General features: G+C 49.7%; 2 protein-coding genes across 10 annotated transcripts in view; one reads left to right on the forward strand and one right to left on the reverse strand.

Annotated features, from left to right (window-relative positions):
- Window positions 1-421: 421 nt before the first annotated feature.
- Window positions 422-3,247, reverse strand: LOC100997845 (cytochrome b-c1 complex subunit 9). Of its 3 annotated transcripts, none has more exons than XM_031656380.1 (2): window positions 2,804-3,247; window positions 422-688 (listed from the first exon to the last, which is right to left on the reverse strand). In XM_031656380.1, the coding sequence occupies exons 1-2, from the start codon at window positions 2,951-2,953 to the stop codon at window positions 647-649; spliced, it is 192 nt and encodes a 63-aa protein (XP_031512240.1). In that variant the 5' UTR covers window positions 2,954-3,247; the 3' UTR covers window positions 422-646. The 3 variants fall into 3 exon arrangements, 2 of the variants coding, with proteins under 2 accessions (XP_031512240.1, XP_031512241.1); XM_031656381.1 differs by having other exon boundaries at window positions 2,745-3,013; XR_004178921.1 differs by having other exon boundaries at window positions 576-688; window positions 2,709-3,013.
- Window positions 3,248-3,295: 48 nt separating this feature from the next.
- The window catches only part of ZMAT5 (zinc finger matrin-type 5), a 31,828-nt gene continuing 18,773 nt past the window's right edge, over window positions 3,296-16,350 (forward strand). Inside the window, exons 1-3 of one of the 7 annotated variants that reach the window (XM_021921444.2) lie at window positions 9,542-9,755; window positions 10,292-10,344; window positions 10,498-10,510. The gene's annotated coding sequence lies outside the window, so the exon portion shown is untranslated. Of the gene's footprint in view, window positions 3,411-9,541; window positions 9,756-10,125; window positions 10,345-10,497; window positions 10,511-15,023; window positions 15,144-16,350 lie in introns of those variants that run through there. The other 6 variants (XM_017945207.3, XM_021921439.2, XM_021921443.2 and 3 more) reach the window with 6 other exon arrangements.

Here is a 16,350-nt window from a genome sequence, read left to right on the forward strand (position 1 = left end):
TTTGTCTTTTGTTTTAGCTTGTCAGCTATCATTAGTGTTATTTTATGTGTGGCCCAAGCTAGTTCTTCCAACGTGGCCCAGGGAAGCCAAGACTGGATACCCCTGAACTAGACCCTAGGGTGGGGAGTGGCTAAGACCCCCAGGCCAGGGTCTTTCCCCCAGCTGAGGCCATAGTGCTTCCTCATGGCCAAGACAGTGAGTTATTTAAGAATGGAATTACTGGCTCAGAAGCCAAAGTTGACTGTAATATCTCCAACTCTGGCTCCTGTTTTGAAAAGCAGAATTCTTTGGAAGTTAATGGAAAACTCAAAATAGCAGACTCTGCCCTTGGGGTGTTTGCAGAGGGCTTTGAAGTGGTCTCAAATTACTGACAAGTGAAGATCAGGTAGAGTTAACAAAGCAACCAATGCAGAAGCAGGTCTCAAGGGCAATTCAGATTTATTTCCTGAGCATGCTGACTAAACAAACTTCAAACACAGCAGAAGGTAAAGAGTCTGTTTTGTAAGTAAAGCTGTTTCTTGCCAACGGCGAACGGTGGTCCATGAAGAGTAACTTGAGCATCATCTTCAAGCTCAGCCTCCAGCTCTGGACAAACAGCTGCTGGGTGGACCTGGTCCTTCTGGCCTTGATGGGGGCCTCCAGGGAACTATTTTTTCTCATACTTGTGCTTGATGTGTTTCCACAGTTTCTGCATTTTAAAGACAAGAGCCACAAACTTTGACCTTTGCCTCTCACATTTTACAAACTACTCCCACTGCCCTGGTCTCTAAAATGAGCTTGGGAGAAACACATGCCATGTCCTGATTAAAAAGATACACTTGTGGTGGACAAACTCGAAGCAATCCTATGCTTGATGCACATTTTTTTTTTTTTTAGACTCCTCTGTCGCCCAGGCTGGAGTGCAGTGGCGCAATCTCAGCTCACTGCAACCTCAGCCTCCTGGGTTCAAGCGATTGTCCTGCCTCAGTTTCATGAGCGGCTAGGAATACAGGTGTGCGCTACCTGGCTACTTTCTGTATTTTTAGTAGAGATGGGGTTTCGCCATGTTGGCTAAGCTGGTCTCAAACTCCTGACCTCAAGTGATCTGCCCGCTTCAGCCTCCCAAAGCGCTGGGATGACAGGCGTGAGCCACCGTGCTGAGCCTTCATGCATAATTCTTGGCATTTATAAAATACTATGATGCTTTCAATCACCAGGTGAAGTAGAAAGGGGTGATTTTAATTTTATAGGAAATTCAGGTTGAGACCGAGGGAAGTGCCCCAAAACACACAATTATTAAGGAAAACAGCCTGGAAGATGTCTCAGTTCTTTAACTCCCAGGTATTACTGAAGAGGTTGTAAGTGTGTAGTCCCAAAATATTTCACCATGAGCCATTTAAAACATTTCCTGGGACCTAAATTGGCCAAAATTCTTATTCCCAAAAGCACAAGAGGTTGAGCACAGTGGCTCACATTTGTAATCCCAGCACTTTAGGAGGCTAAGGCAGGAGGACAGACTGAGCTCAGGAATTCGAGACCAGCCTGGGCAACATGGTGAAACGCCATCTCTACGAAAAATACAAAAATTAGCTGGGCGTGGTGGCACTTGCCTGTGGTCCCAGCTACTCAGGAGGCTGAGGTGGGAGGATCACTTGAACCCAGGAGGTTGAGACTGCAGTGAGCTGTGAACATGCCACTGCACTCCAACCTGGGCGACAGAGTAAGACCCTGTCTTAAAAAGGAAAAAAAAAAAAAAAAAAGCACAGGGAAAATGGGTGAGTTATAACAACATACTTGGATGTCTCTCCAGATCAGTGGGAGTGGTCAGCAGAACCAACTGCAAGAGACGGTACAGTGGCAATACTTTCATATGGGCAGGAAGTTGCACTGGTCACAGGCAGCATAGCACTAGTGGACAGTGCCTTCCCAGGCTGCAGAGTCAGTCTCAAATTAAAAACAAGTGAGTGGTGGAACAGGGCTAGATGTATAAGGCCTACTCCAATACAGCCATAATTTAGCGATATAAAGCATGCACTGCACCTAGCACAGTGCGTGATACATAAAAGTCAAAAATGTGTTGCCATTCCTACCTCATGCTTCCACTTTCTCCTGAGGAATGTAAGCAGTGATTATTTTTCAGTGGTGCCACCTACCAGGCATGTGGCACCCTGCTGCATCTCCTGTGATCCTCACAATAGTGCTCAGGTTACTACTATTAATATCTCCATCTCACAGTTAAAACGGAGTTCAGAGAAGAAACTTGCTCAACTTAATGCCACAGTTAAGTGACAAGGACCAGTGTTCCTATCCAAGGCTTTCTGATTTCATAGCTCCCACTCTCAACCATTAATAACAACTGCCTACGTGGGAAGCCTTGGGGACCGAAAGCGTCACCTGAAACTTCAGCCACGGCGTCTAAGGTGTCTAATGTCCTTTTCACGACTGTCGCCTGCTCAAATCTGCCCTTGAAACCCTGAGAGACAGGGGTCCCGTTTCTGGCCCTGACTTGCCCCTGGCTTCCTGTGCACGTAGTAAGTCCTTTGCTCTCACTAGCCTTTAGTTTTTGCTTCTGATAATGGACAAGTGGGTATGTGGGGTGGCACACAGCGATACTTACAACCCCTGTAAAGTGAAATATATTAACCTCGCTTAACGTTTTATAATTCACATCAAGCCAAGGGGACAGACGGCGGACTCGAGACAGAAGACGCCGACAGTTTACCCCTTACCCCTTTCCTGGTAAAGGTTACTGAGTCCCGTCCCACCTCTACTCCACTGTCACCCCTCAGGCAGGTCCAAGGTCAAGGATGGCACAGGCCCTCACCCCCTCGTTGATGTGGTCGTAGATCGCGTCCGCGCCTTGATCGAAGGCGCGCTCGAAGAATACGACGCCCACGACGATGGTGAGGGCGAAGGTGGAGGTCCTGCGAAACAGCAGGGAGTACAATTTCGAAGTAAACGTCGCGGCCGCCATGTTTCTTTTTTCACGGTCCAACTCGCGCCACCGCGCCTGCGCAGGGGCCGACCTCGTTCTCCAAAGGCCCTAGACGTGCAACACTTTATGGGATTTGTAGTACCTCTGAATCTCGGCTTTGGGTGTTTTGAACCACAGAGGTACGGCTGTCCTGGGCCTGAGAAAAAAAAATCTCATAAGATCCATATCAGGACAACCCAAATAATCTGATAAAATTTATTACCCAATTTTTCCTCTCCAGAATTCCTGGCTGTTTGAATATGTTAAACTACAACTCCCAGAAGCCCTCGCGCGCCATCACCTTCCCCCCGCCCTCCGCCCCGTCCTGGCTTGGATTCCTAAAGCTCTCTGGGAAGGGCGAGCTGATGGCCAAGGCGAGACTACGAATCCCAGCAAGCAGTGCGCGACGTGGGGACGCAGGAGGAGGAGCTCGGAGCTGCCGCCACCGGGGAGCCAGGTACCTTCCGCCAGACGCCGAGGGGCGAGTCCTAGTCTCTTTTCCCCGCATTGGAAGACTTGAGGGCTTCCGTCTTTGTCCGTACGCCCTGCGGCGGGACACACCATTCCTTGGGATGGGGAGTGGATAGAGGGGTGAGGGGATCTGGGTTCCCGAGACCCTGGCTCATCTCTTCACCTTGTCCCCTCCGTCAGCCCCAAGTCTAGGCCAGGAGCTGGAGCCTGTGGCAAAAGTCTTGTCCTGGAGGTTAAACCCTTCACGCTGGCTTAACGGCAGGGAGGGATCTGCCCTGCTTCCTGTTACTCTCACCCCTGGGCTTCGCATCCGGCAACCCTGGTCTGGAAGGCTGGAGACTTGGGACCTGCTTGGTATTGAAAAGAGCGGGTTTGGAGTACCTGGGACATTCAACAGATGTTTTCCCAGCGCCTGTTCTGTTCCCTGCTCTGGGGACCCAGCAGTGAACAAGTCCCTGTTCTCATAGAGCGCTCAATCTACTGAGTGGGCAGGTGGGGGAGGTACAGTGCAACAAACACATAGTGCTTTGGTTGACTGGAGAGGCAGTGGTGGTGACATTGCACCCTGGGTGGCTGCTCTGGGGGTGACACTTGACTAGATAGCTGAATGAATAGTAGAGTTGAACAGGAAAACGTTGGTGCAAAGGCCTTGAGGCAGCTACAGTCCTGGGATGTTTGAGGGAAAGAAGTAGAGTGGATTATGAAGAGGTGGACTCCGGTCAGCTGATATCTGGCCTTGGAACCCACGTTACGGAGTCTTGTTTTCTTTGGTTTTTGTTTTTGATAAGTTGGTCTCCAACTTCTGTGCTCAAGCGATCTTCCTGCCTCGGCCCTGCAAGGTGCTGGAATTACAGGTGTGAGCCACCGCGTCTGGCCAGGGAGTCATGTTTTTTCCTAATTGCACTAGGAGGCCACTGAAGGGTTTTCAGCAGAAATGCGACAAGATTTAATTTGCACTTTAATGTCATCATCCTGGCTGGTCTATGGAGAGTGGACTGTGAGGGGGAAGTTATTGCAGTAGATCAGTTGAGGGAAGTTGGGTGATTATTTATTTATTTATTTATTTATTTGAGATGGAGTCTCGCTCTGTTGCCCAGGCTGAAGTGTAGTGGTGCTATCTCGGCTCACTGCAACCTCTGCCTCCCGGATTCAAGTGATTCTCCTGCTTCAGCCTCCTGAGTGGCTGGGATTACAAGCGCCTGCCACCATGCCTAGTTAATTTTTTTTTTTAGTAAAGATGAGGTTTCACCATGTTGGCCAGGCTGGTCTCAAACTCCTGACCTCAGGTGATCCTCCTACCTTGGCCTCCCAGAGTGCTGGGATTACAGGCGTAAGCCACCACGCTTGGCCTGATGGGTGGTAATTTAGGTTAGGGTGTGGAGCAGAGCAGTGATTGGATTTGGGATGTAATTTGGGAGGTAGGGCAGACAGAGCAAGCTAGCAGATGTGTGTAGGGTGCACAGGAAAGAGGAATCAAGGAGGATATTCTAAGTTTTTTTGTGTGTTTTGTTTGTTTGTTTGTTTTTTTGAGACAGAGTCTCGCTCTGTTGCCCAGGCTGGAGTGCCATCTCGGCTCACTGCAACCTCTGCCACCCAGGTTCAAGCAATTTTCATGCCTCAGCCTACTGAGTAGTTGGGATTACAAGCAGACGCCAACACACCCACCTCATTTTTGTGTTTTTAGTAGAGACAGGGTTTCACCATGTTGACCAGGCTGGTCTTGAACTCCTGGTGTCAAGTGATCCACCTGCCGCGGTCTCCCAATGTGCCAGGATTACAGGTGTGAGCCACCGCGTCCAGCTGACATCTAAGTTTTGACCTCAACAATTTAAAATCAACAGGAATTATCTTAAATTCTGTTTTGTCCGCGTCAGTTTGAGCTGGCCCACAGACATCAAGTGGAGGTGTCTAGAGGCAAATGAGGACACGGATCTGGAGTTTAGAGGAGAGGTATGAGCCTGAGAAGAGTCATCCGGATAGGGGTGGCATTCAAAACCAGGGACTGGGCTGGACATGGTGGCTCATACCTATAATCCCAGCGTTTTGGGAGGCCAAGGCAGGAGGAACACTTGAGGCCAAGAGTTGAAGACCAGCCTGGGCCACACAGTGAGACCATCTCTACAAAAAACAAACTAGGGGCCGGGCGCGGTGGCTCACACCTGTAATCCCCGCACTTTGGGAGGCCAAGGTGGGTGGATCACTTGAGGTCAGGAGTTCAAGACCAGCCTGGCCAACATGGTGAAATCCTGTCTCTACTAAAAATACAAAAAAAATTAGCCGGGTGTGGTGGTACCTGCTTATAATCCCAGCTACTTGGGAAGCTAAGGCAGGAGAATCACTTGAACTTGGGAGGTGGAGGCTGCCACGAGCCGAGATTACGCCACTGCACTCCAGTCTGGGTGACAGAGCTCAAACGAAAACAAAACAAACAAAAACCAGGGATTGGATTGCAGGCCTGGCTCTGCCTCTGACTCTGTGACATTGATCAGGCTTTGACTCTCTGGGCCATCTTGTAATTCATCTGTAAATAGCAACAGTAATACCAGGTTAGGGGATCAGAAGGTAAAAAGTGAAATGCTTTACATCCATGAGTTATCCTTACTGTGGTTTTTTACTATTTGCAAAGCATCCTGGGAGCCCCTCAGAGCAGGAAGTTGTGAGACTCTAGGGGAAGACTACTTAGGTCTTGCTGATCATTTCCAACCAATCTGGCTGATGGGAAGTTCAGAGGAGAGAGAATCATTTTAGGTGCAATGAGTAGGGAAGACCACAGGGAGTTAAAGGTGTGGCTTGTTTTGTTTGGTTGTATTATGTTTTATTTTTGTAGAGACAGGGTCTCCCTCCATTTCCCAGGCTGGAGTACAGTGGCACATAATTCCTGGTTATAATAATCATAGTTCCTTGCAGCCTGGAACTCCTGGGCTCAAGCAATTCACCTGGTTCAACCTCCCAAACAGCTGGGATTACAGCTGTGCACCACCACGCTGCGTTATTATTATTATTATTATTATTATTATTTTGAGAAGGGTCTTACTCTGTTGCCCAGGCTGGAGTGTAGTGGCATGATCATAGCTCACTGCAGCCTCCAACTCCTGGGCTCAAATGATACTCTCACCTCAGCCTTCCAAGTAGCTGGGACTACAGGTGCATGCCACTATGCCTCACTCATTGGTTTTCTGGTTTTCTTATATATTTTTTGTAGAGACAAAAAAATTTTAGGGGTGTCACCATGTTGGCCAGGCTGGTCTCAAATTACTGAGCTCAACTGATCCACCCACCTTGGCCTTCCAAAGTGCTGGGATTACAGACATGAGCCATCTCCCCAGCCTAATTTTTATTTATTTATTTATTTATTTACTTACTTTTTTTTTTTTTTTTGAGGCAGAGTCTCGCTGTGTTGCCCAGGCTGGAGTGCAGTGGTGCGATCTCAGCTCACTGCAATCTCCGCCTCCTGGGTTCAAGCGATTCTGTTCTCTCAGCCTCCCAAAGTGCTGGGATTACAGGCATGAACCACCGTGCCTGGCCTACAGCTACTTTTTAATTCCAAAAATATACTGATTATTACTCAATTTAGGATAAGAACATTAATACAGTGAATTTGATTTGCCCTTATGCTTCTATTTTTTAATTCTAAACTTTCCAGGAGTGTGACAAGATGCTTATCTAGTAAGAAAACAGCTTTATCCACTTTAACTAATTGTGCTTAGCATGCAGTTGGATTACCACTTCAGTGACCTGAGGCTATTCATCATTGAACTGATTTCTAGCTGGGACATGAGTCCAGGGGGCTGTGTCTACCCAGAGTAACTGTCCCCAGCAGCGACTGCATTTGGAACTCGAGGGAAAGCTCATTCCTCCAGGCTTTTGCTTCTTAAGGGGTATTAGACTTGATAGTTAAAATGCAGGTTTCTAGGTTCCCCTCCAGATCTGCTAAATCAGGATTTCTGGGGACCTGACCCAGGAGACTTTTTGTTTTTGTTTTTGACACGGAGTCTTGCTCTGTCACCCAGGTTGGAATACAGTAGCATGATCTGGGCTCACTGCAACCTTCACCTCCTGGGTTCAATCTCGTGCCTCAGCCTCCCAAGTAACTGGGATTACAGGTGTGCACCATCACGCTAAACTAATTTTTTTTTTTTTTTTTTTTTTTGAGACGGAGGAGTCTGTCTCTGTCACTCAGGCTGGAGTACAGTGGTGCAATCTTGGCTCACTGCAACTTCCGCCTCTCAGGTTCAAGTGATTCTCCTGCCTCAGCCTCCTGAGTAGCTGGGATTACAGGCGCCTGCAACCATGCCCAGCTAATTTTTTTTTTTTGAGACAGACTCTCACTCTGTTGCTCAGGCTGGTGTGCAGTGATGCGATCTCAGCTCACTGCAACCTCCACCTCCTGGGTTCAAGAAATTCTCCTGCCTCAGCCTCTCGAGTAACTGGGACTACAGGTACATGCCGTCATGCCCGGCTAATTTTTTGTATTTTAGTAGAGTTGGGGTTTCACCGTGTTGCCCAGGCTGGTCTCGAACTCCTGAGCTCAGGCAATCCACCCGCCTCGGCCTCCCAAAGTGCTGGGATTACAGGCATGAGCCACCATGCCCGGCCTAATTTTGTATTTTTAGTAGAGACAGGGTTTCACCATGTTGGTTAGGCTGGTCTTCAACTCCTGACCTAGGTAATCTGCCCACCTTAGCCTCCCAAAGTGCTAGGATTACAGACATGAGCCACTGTGCCTGGCCCCCTTTTATTTTTTATTTTTTCGAGACAGGGTCTCAGTCTGCCACCCAAGCTGGAGTATAGTGGCATGATCAGAGCTCACTATAACTTCAAACTCCTGGGCTCCAGTGATCCTCCCATCTTAGCATCTCGAGTAGCAAGGGCTACAGGCACATGACACCCCAACTGGCTAATAAAAAAAAAAAAAAAATTTAGAGACAGGGGTCTCACTATGTTGCCCAGGATGGTCTTGAACTCCTTACCTCAACTGATCAGGAGTTGGGAGGCCTTGGCCTCCCAAAGTGCTGGGATTACAGGTGTGAGTCACTGCATTTAGCTGAGATTCATTTTTAATAAGGTTCTCACTTGGAAGCCATGGAAAATTTTGAGCAGGGATGATTTAAGGAGAGTTGATCTGATGGTGCTTATGATACAGTGAACGGAGGGGGCTGTCCAGATGTGAGGAGTCCAGAGGTGAGGAGCTGAGTTCTGTCTTGGGCAGTAGTGACAGTGGAGATAGAGGATCAGATGATATTTGGCACCCAGACTGGGGAGAGAAGAAGCGGGAGGCAGAGACAGTTTTGAGTCCAAGTATCTGGTTCAGGAGCCTCATTCAGACTATTTTTACCTTTCCTATTTGGAAACTCTGGCCTCCTGGGACCTGTAACCATCTATTGAGAAACTGTGTCTCCAGCCCGCAGTCCCTGGAGCCCAGATTCAGGCTCAACCGACCTTCACCAGGCCTTGGGGTGTGCTAGGCCAAGTCTGGTTGGAATCAGGGTTTGCCTTGTCAGTTTTCATCCAGGGGCTGCAGGGAATGTCTGCTCTGTGTCTTTCACTCACCACCCCTGGCTGGTTCATCCGAGTGAACCAGGTCTCTGGAACCCTCCATGGCAGCCTCCAGAGGGAGAAGGAATAGGATTTATCTCTGCCTTACAAATTTCCCACTTGTTCTTTTTCTTTTTTTTTAGAGGCTAGTCAAGCGAAGCAGTGGGAGTGGAGAAGGAACAAAGAAATCTGTACCTGGTTGTGATCAGTTAGTCACCAACACTGCTGCATTCGGAATTCGGACTAGACCCCACTTTTTTTGAAGAGAATTTATTTTTTATTTTTTTGTAAATTTTAAAACAATACATGCCAAATATAGAAACTTTAAAAAATAGATATCAAATGAAAAAAAATCTGCACGTAATCCTATTAAGTTGCCTTTTCTTTTTTGAGACGAGGTCTTGCTCTGCCACCCAGGCTGGAGTGCAGTGGCATGATCTCGGCCCACTGCAACCTTCATCTCCTGGGCTCAAGCAATCCTCCCACCTCATCCACCCAAGTAGCTGAAACTATAGGCATGCATCACCACACCCATCTAATTTTTTAAAAAATACTTTTTGTAGAGATAGGGTCTTACTATGTTGCTCAGGCTGGTCTTGAACTCCTGGACTTAAGCGATCCTCCTGTCTTGGCCTCCCAAGGTGCTGGGATTACAGGAATGAACCACTGCATCCAACCTAAAGCAACAAACTTTTATTCTCTCATACTGTTTCTGAGGGTCAGGAATTTGGGCACTGCTTAGCTGAGTGGTTCTGGCTGAGTCTCTCAGGAGGTGGCACTCAAGATACCAGCCAGGGTACAGTCATCTGAAAGCTTAACTGGGGACGGAGGGTTTGCTTCCAAATGGATTCACATGGCTGTTAGCAGGGGGTCTCAGTTCCTTGTCACGTGGGCCACCCTGCAGGGCTGCTCACAGTGTGGCAGCTGGCTACCGCCAGACCAAGTGATCAGAGAAAGAAGACACTGAGATGGAAGCGGCAGTGCCTTTTTGTGTGTGTGTGGCCCAGGCTGGAGTGCAGTGATGATCTCAGCTCACTGCAACCTCCATCTCCCGGGTTCAAGCAATTCTCCTGCCTCAGCCTCCCAAGTAGCTGGGACTATAGACGCACGCCGCCACACCCGGCTAATTTTTTGTATTTTAGTAGAGACAAGGTTTCCCCATGTTGGTCAGGCTGGTCTCGAACTCCTGACCTCAAGTGATCCGCCCGCCTTGGCCTCCCAAAGTGCTAGGATTACAGGCGTGAGCCAACGTGCCCTGCCTGCCATGTCTTTTATAACCTGTTCTTGGAAATGGCATACCCTCACCTCTGCTCTGTTCTCTTGGTTACACAGATCAACCCTGACCTAGCTTGTGAGGGGACTACACAAGGTGTGAAAGTCAGGAGGTAGGATTGCTGGGGGCTTGGAGGCTGGCTGCCACATGCACAAGCGTGTATGAAGCACCATTGGCGTGCCAGGCACAGTGCTAGGCACCTAGCATGCATGATTTAATTCTCATAGTAATCTTATGAAATAGAGTCATTACCCTCATCTTCCAGATGAAACTCAGAGGTAAGTAGTTTGTTGAGAGTTACACAGCCTGAGAGTGGCAGGGGTTGGATTCAGACCTGGGTTGGTGATTAGAGTGTTGTGTTTAAGAAAAAACAGCTTCAAAGGATTGTTCTGTGTGACCTTGAGCATGTTCTCACCCTCTCTGTTCTGTCCATCACCTGCTACCTTAGGCTAGCGTTTCTTTTTTTTTTTTCCTGTGAAGTTCTTTTTTTTTGTTTTGGTTTTTTTTTTGTTTGTTTTTTTGAAATGGGGGTCTCATCCTGTTGTCCAGGCTGGAGTGCACTGGCATGATCGAGGCTCACTGAAGCCTTGAACTTCTGAGCTCAAAGTGATCCTTCTACCTCAGCCTCCCAAGTAGCTGGGACTACAGGTGTGTGTTACCATACCTAGCTAACTTTGCTGGAGTGCAATGGCACAATCTTGGCTCACTGCAACCTCCGCCTCCCAGATTCAAGTGATTCTCCTACCTCAGCCTCCGGACTAGCTGGGATTACAGGCATGCACCATCCTGCCCAGCTAATTTTTGTGTTTTTAGTAGAGATGAGGGTTTCACCATGTTAGCCTTGAACTCTTGACCTCAGGTGATCCACCTGCGTCGGCCTCCCAAAGTGTTGGGATTAAAGGCGTGAGCCACTGTGCCTGGTCAAATTGAAAAAAATTTTTTTGTAGAGATGGGGTCTCATTATGTTGCCAGGCTGGTCTCAAACTCCTGGGCTCAAGTGATCCTCCCATCTTGGCCTCCCAAAGTGCTGGGATTGCAAGTACGAGCCTCCGTGCCCGGCCTGGACTCGCATTTCTTTGTGGAGTCTGAATCAGGACTTTCTTAGATCCTGGCCCTGTCCTAGACCTGCCGAGTTAGAAATTGCAGTGGGTGGGCCCCTCGCTGCATTAAACCTATGGGAATAAGATGAGGTGCCTTACCCCAGGGGAGAGCAGGAGGCAAACGTAGGGATGAGGTCGGGATGAAAAAGGTGTGTGGCTGCCACCCAAAGATCTCAAGGATGCCTCTAGCATACGGGGATCCGGTCAGGAAAGACCTCTGGATTTCCTTGGCACTTCCTTCGGAGCAGGGTCCTGCACCAGCAGTCTGCAGGCCACCCCCACAGGGTGGTTCCGATGCCATCAACTCCAGATGGCAGGCATATGTGACACTGGGACATTACTGAGCTCCTAGTGGGCGTGCAATAAAACCGTTCTCTGGCTGTGGTTTACTGTTTACCTGGGGTCTGGAGGTGCCATAATTAGAAAAAATAACAGGTGAGCTTCAGGGTCGCCCGTGGTGAGCACAAGTCCAGGATAATTATAGTGCGCATCCCAGCCCCTGGCCAAAGGCCGAGCTGTTGGCTTATTTTTGCCTTGTGCCAAAGCCAGCTCTGTCTGTACCTGAGACACACACAACAAAAGGAATGGAGAATATTGATGAAGCACAAATGTTTGCCCTGTAACAGCCTCGTGGCAGGACGGTGGGATGGGGAGAGAGTGGGCTCTGGGGTCAGCCAGACCCAAGTGTGCGTGCCAGCTCTGGTGTGCCTTGGCTGTGAGGCCTTGGGGACGTGGCTTCACAGTGTCATGGTGAAGGCTCCACAGGAGGGGATGTGGGGGTCCCTGGCACCCTGGCCCACTGGCAGCTCAGGATGATGAGACGTGATTGTTATTGGTTACTGATGTGAGTGTCATTACTGTTGCCGACACTAACAGTCATTGTTATGAATATTGTTAGAGTCCTTCTGGATGTGGCTGTGAACAAATTAGGACTGAGGATTCCCAAACCTGTTTTCTGGTCTGCAAAATGGACACTTGATATTGATATCTATTCAGAGCGTCTCTAGGAGGATTAAATAAAGGAATGAAAGCGAAGTGCCAAGCAAGCGGGAATCAAATCTGAAGCTGTCACCCCTCACCCACCATCCCCAGCCTCTTTTCTCCCCTCTGGCACCCCACAGTGCCTTGACTAGTTTTTGCCTGCCTTCCTTCCCTCCTTCGTTCCTTCCTTCCTTCCTTCCTTCCTGCTTTCCATCTTTTCTTTCTTTCTTCTGTCTGTCTTTTCTGACAAGGTCTCGCTTTGTCACCCAGGCTGGAGCACAAGTGGCACAATCTCAGCTCACTGCAACCTCTGTTTCCTGGGTTCAAGCAATTCTCCTGCCTCAACCTCTTGAGTAACTAGGATTATAGGTGTGTGCCACCATGCTCAGCTAATTTTGTATTTTTAGTAGAAATGGGGTTTCACCATGTTGGTCAGGCTGGTCTCAAACTCCTGATCTCAGGTGATCCACCCACCTCCCAAAGTGCTGAGATTACAGACATGAGCCTCCGTGCCCGGCTGTGACTGCGGTTTTAAAGCAGGATTCAGAGTGTGTTCACTTAGAGGGCCAGGGGATGGGCAACCTGAATGATAATAGTAACAACAGTAACAGCCTCCGTTATTGAGCAGGAACTGTATGCTAGGCACCTTTTTTTCTTTGTTTGAGACAGGGTCTCTGTCACCCAGGCTGGAGTGTAGTGGTGCCGTCTCAGCTCACTGGAGCCTTGACCTCCTTGGGCTCAAGCTATCCTCCCACCTCAGCCTCTCAAATAGCAAAGCTGGGACTACAGGTGTGCACCACCATGCCTGCCTAGTTTTTTTTTTCTTTCTGTAGAAATGGGGTCTGCCCATGTTGTTCAGGCTGGTCTCGAGTTCCTGGGCTCCAGTGATCCTCCCACCTCGGCCTCCCAACATGTTGGGATTACAGGCCTGAGCCATTGCAGCTGGCTACTAGGCATCTTAATGTACTACTGCCTCGGTAAATCTCAGCAGCTGTGGGATCCATATTTTATAGCTAAGGATAGATCCACAGAGATGAAATGACTTCCCAGGGGTCACCCAGCTTATAAGCGGCAGAGCTGGAATTCAGATGTGACCTATGTGGCCCAGAGGTTGTCCCACTAGCCTTGCCCGCTGCCCCTTGGCCACGAGGAGCCAGCACTGTCACCCCGGAGCCAATGCTCCCGGGATCCAGCAGATGCCTTTGCAGCCATGCATCTGGTCCCTGGGAGTGGGTGGATGGCACCACCTGTGTTTCTGGCAGGGAGTGAGGCCGGATGGTTCTGTGTTCCGGACGGGACCTCGCTCACACTCTGCTGTGCGTGCCACCCTCAGAGGATGGGGATGAATCACAGCAGAGGGGGCCAGCTTAGTCAGCACCCCATGCTGGTGTCTGCGCGCTGTTTAGAGACACTCCAGCTGTCTACTCTCTCCCCTGTCCCTGACCCCTGCCTCGGCTGCCAAGTACGGTGGTGCAGGTTGCACCTTGTGCAAGGGCACCTGGCTGAGAGGGGAGCTGGAGCTGAACTCCAGCCAGCATTCTGCTTGCCAAGTTGTGTGTCTGGCAGTGCGCTGCATGTGTCCAGAGGATTCTGCAAGTTGAACCCTATCCTAACATGGGCAGAGGCATCAGAACGGGAGGCATTTGGTTCAGGAGCTCTAGAATTTTACACCTGAGCGAGGTCATCTTGTTGAAGGCCAGCCTCTGTCTAGGAACGTGGCCTCAGTCACATGCCTGTGGGGACAGACCTGTGAAGTAGGTGGAATGTGTGCCCCCTTACGCCAGTGCCATCCCTGGGCAGTGGGGGATCTGCACAGCTGGTTCTTTTTTGTTTTGTTGTTTTATTTATTTATTTATTTTTTTTTTTTTGCTTTTCTTGAGAGGGAGTCTCGCTCTGTCACCCAGGCTGGAGTGCAGTGGTGCGATCTCGGCTCACTGCAACCTCTGTTTGCCTCCTGGATTCAAGTGATTCTCCTGCCTCAGCCTCCTGAGTAGCTGGGATTACAGGTGCGTGCCACCACACCCGGCTAATTTTTTTTTTTTTTTTTTTTTGAGATGAAGTCTCGCTCTGTCACCCAGGCTGGGGCAGTGGTGCGATCTCTGCTCACTGCAACCCCCGCCTCCCGGGTTCAAGCGATTCTCCTGCCTCAGCCTCCTGAGTAGCTGGGACTACAGGCACATACACCATGCCCAGCTAATTTTTGTATTTTTAGTAGAGACAGGGTTTCACTATGTTGGCCAAGCTGGTCTCTAACTCCTGACCTCGTGATCCACCCTTCTCAGCCCCCAGAGTGCTGAGATTACAGGTGTGAGCCACCGCACCTGGCCTGAACACTGTTATTATCTCAGTTTTCATAGCAGGAAAACAAGGCCAGAAATGCCAGGATCACCGAGTGAGAAAATTAGGAAGCAGTGGTGACTGGATGTTAGCCCTGACATCTGACTCCAGAGACAGCTCTTAACCCTGTCCCTGGACAGCCTCCCCAGGCACGGAAGTGCAGAGATAGCCGGTCCTGGTGTTCAGTGCTGTCCCCAGGCTGGGTATCCCACTCTCGGAGGTGAGATGGGGGTGCTGTGACCTGCTTCTCAGGGCGAGAGGGTCAGGGAGGGGCCCGCCCAGGTGGTGCTCAGTGAGCATGCTTTCCCGTCTCAGAGGGACTGTGCTGCCCGCCGGTCTCCCTGGCCTGACACTGCGCATGTGTCTGTGACAGGTAGATAGAAAGCATTGCCGGCCGGGCGCGGTGGCTCGCGACTGTAATCCCAGCATTGCAGGAGGCAGAGATGGGAGGATCACTTGAGCTCAGGAGTTCGAGACCAACCTGGGCGACATGGTGAGACCATTTTTTAAATTTTTTAAAAAAGCATTGTTGTGGGCATCTTCTCATCTGATCACTGGATATTAGAACCAGAGAGGCCTTTAGAGATCACCCGGTCCTGCCGCTTCCCACATGGGGAAACTGAGGCTCAGAGATGACAGGTGGCTGAGTCACAGACAGCCACGTGGCAGAGCTGGAACTAGAATGTGGGGTCCTGTTGACCTGTCCAGGATGGCCAAGCACTTCCCATGTGCTAGATGATGGATGGGCAGAGGAGGGCATGGGTGGGCAGGTACCCTGAGGCCTGCTCTGCCCTTCCTACGTGTGTGAGCTGGGGTCCCTCATGGCACCTGTCTGAGCCTCAGTTCCCTCATTCATGAGTGAGATTATAATCCACAACTCTTGGGGTTTGAGGGGGTTAGCATGGTCCTAGGGTGTAGTTAGTGGTTAATAAAGGAAAATTGGAAAATTAGTATTATTTGTTGGGAGGAGCCTTTTTTTTTTTTTTTTTGGTTGGGGGTCTTGTTCTGTTGTCCAGGCCAAAGTACAATGGCTCAATCTCAGCTCTCTGCAGCCTCTGCCTCCTGGGCTCAAGCCATCCTCCTGCCTCACTTCCTGAGTAGCTGGGACTACAGGCATGCTCCACCACGCTCAGCTAATTTTTGCATTTTTTGTGCAGATGCGGTTTCCCTCAGGCTGGTCTCGAACTCCTGGACTCAAGCAATCCACCCGTCTCAGCCTCCCAAAGTGCTGGGATTAAGGAGGAGACATTCATTATGTGATTAGGAGTGGGGACCCTAGAGGCCTGAGACCTGGATTCCAAGCCCAACTGGGCTCCTTCCTAGCAGTGTGACCTTGGCTCAGTCACTTCATTTCTGGAACCTCAGTGCCCCCATCTAAAAACGCATAACAGGCCCTACCTGACAGGTTGTCCTGGGGATTAGATGATGCATATAGAGCTTTCAGCTTAGTGCCAGCACATAGTAGGTATTCAATAAACCACTAGCCCTAATAATAGGTAACATTTATTGAGCACTTGCTTAATGCCAGACATTATCAGCGTCTTTTTCACCATTTGCATTAGCAAACTTCTCTGTACCACTTCCTGAGCAAGCAGCCATTGCGTCATATTCCCACAGTGGAAGTAGAGGCCTAGAGACGGGAAGTGACTTGCCCAAGGTCACACAGGCAGCTTCTCAATGCCTGTGTGGTTTTGTCCAGC

Source organism: Papio anubis, chromosome 16 (genome assembly GCF_008728515.1).
Source record: "Papio anubis isolate 15944 chromosome 16, Panubis1.0, whole genome shotgun sequence".
Classification (NCBI taxonomy): Eukaryota; Metazoa; Chordata; class Mammalia; order Primates; family Cercopithecidae; genus Papio; species Papio anubis.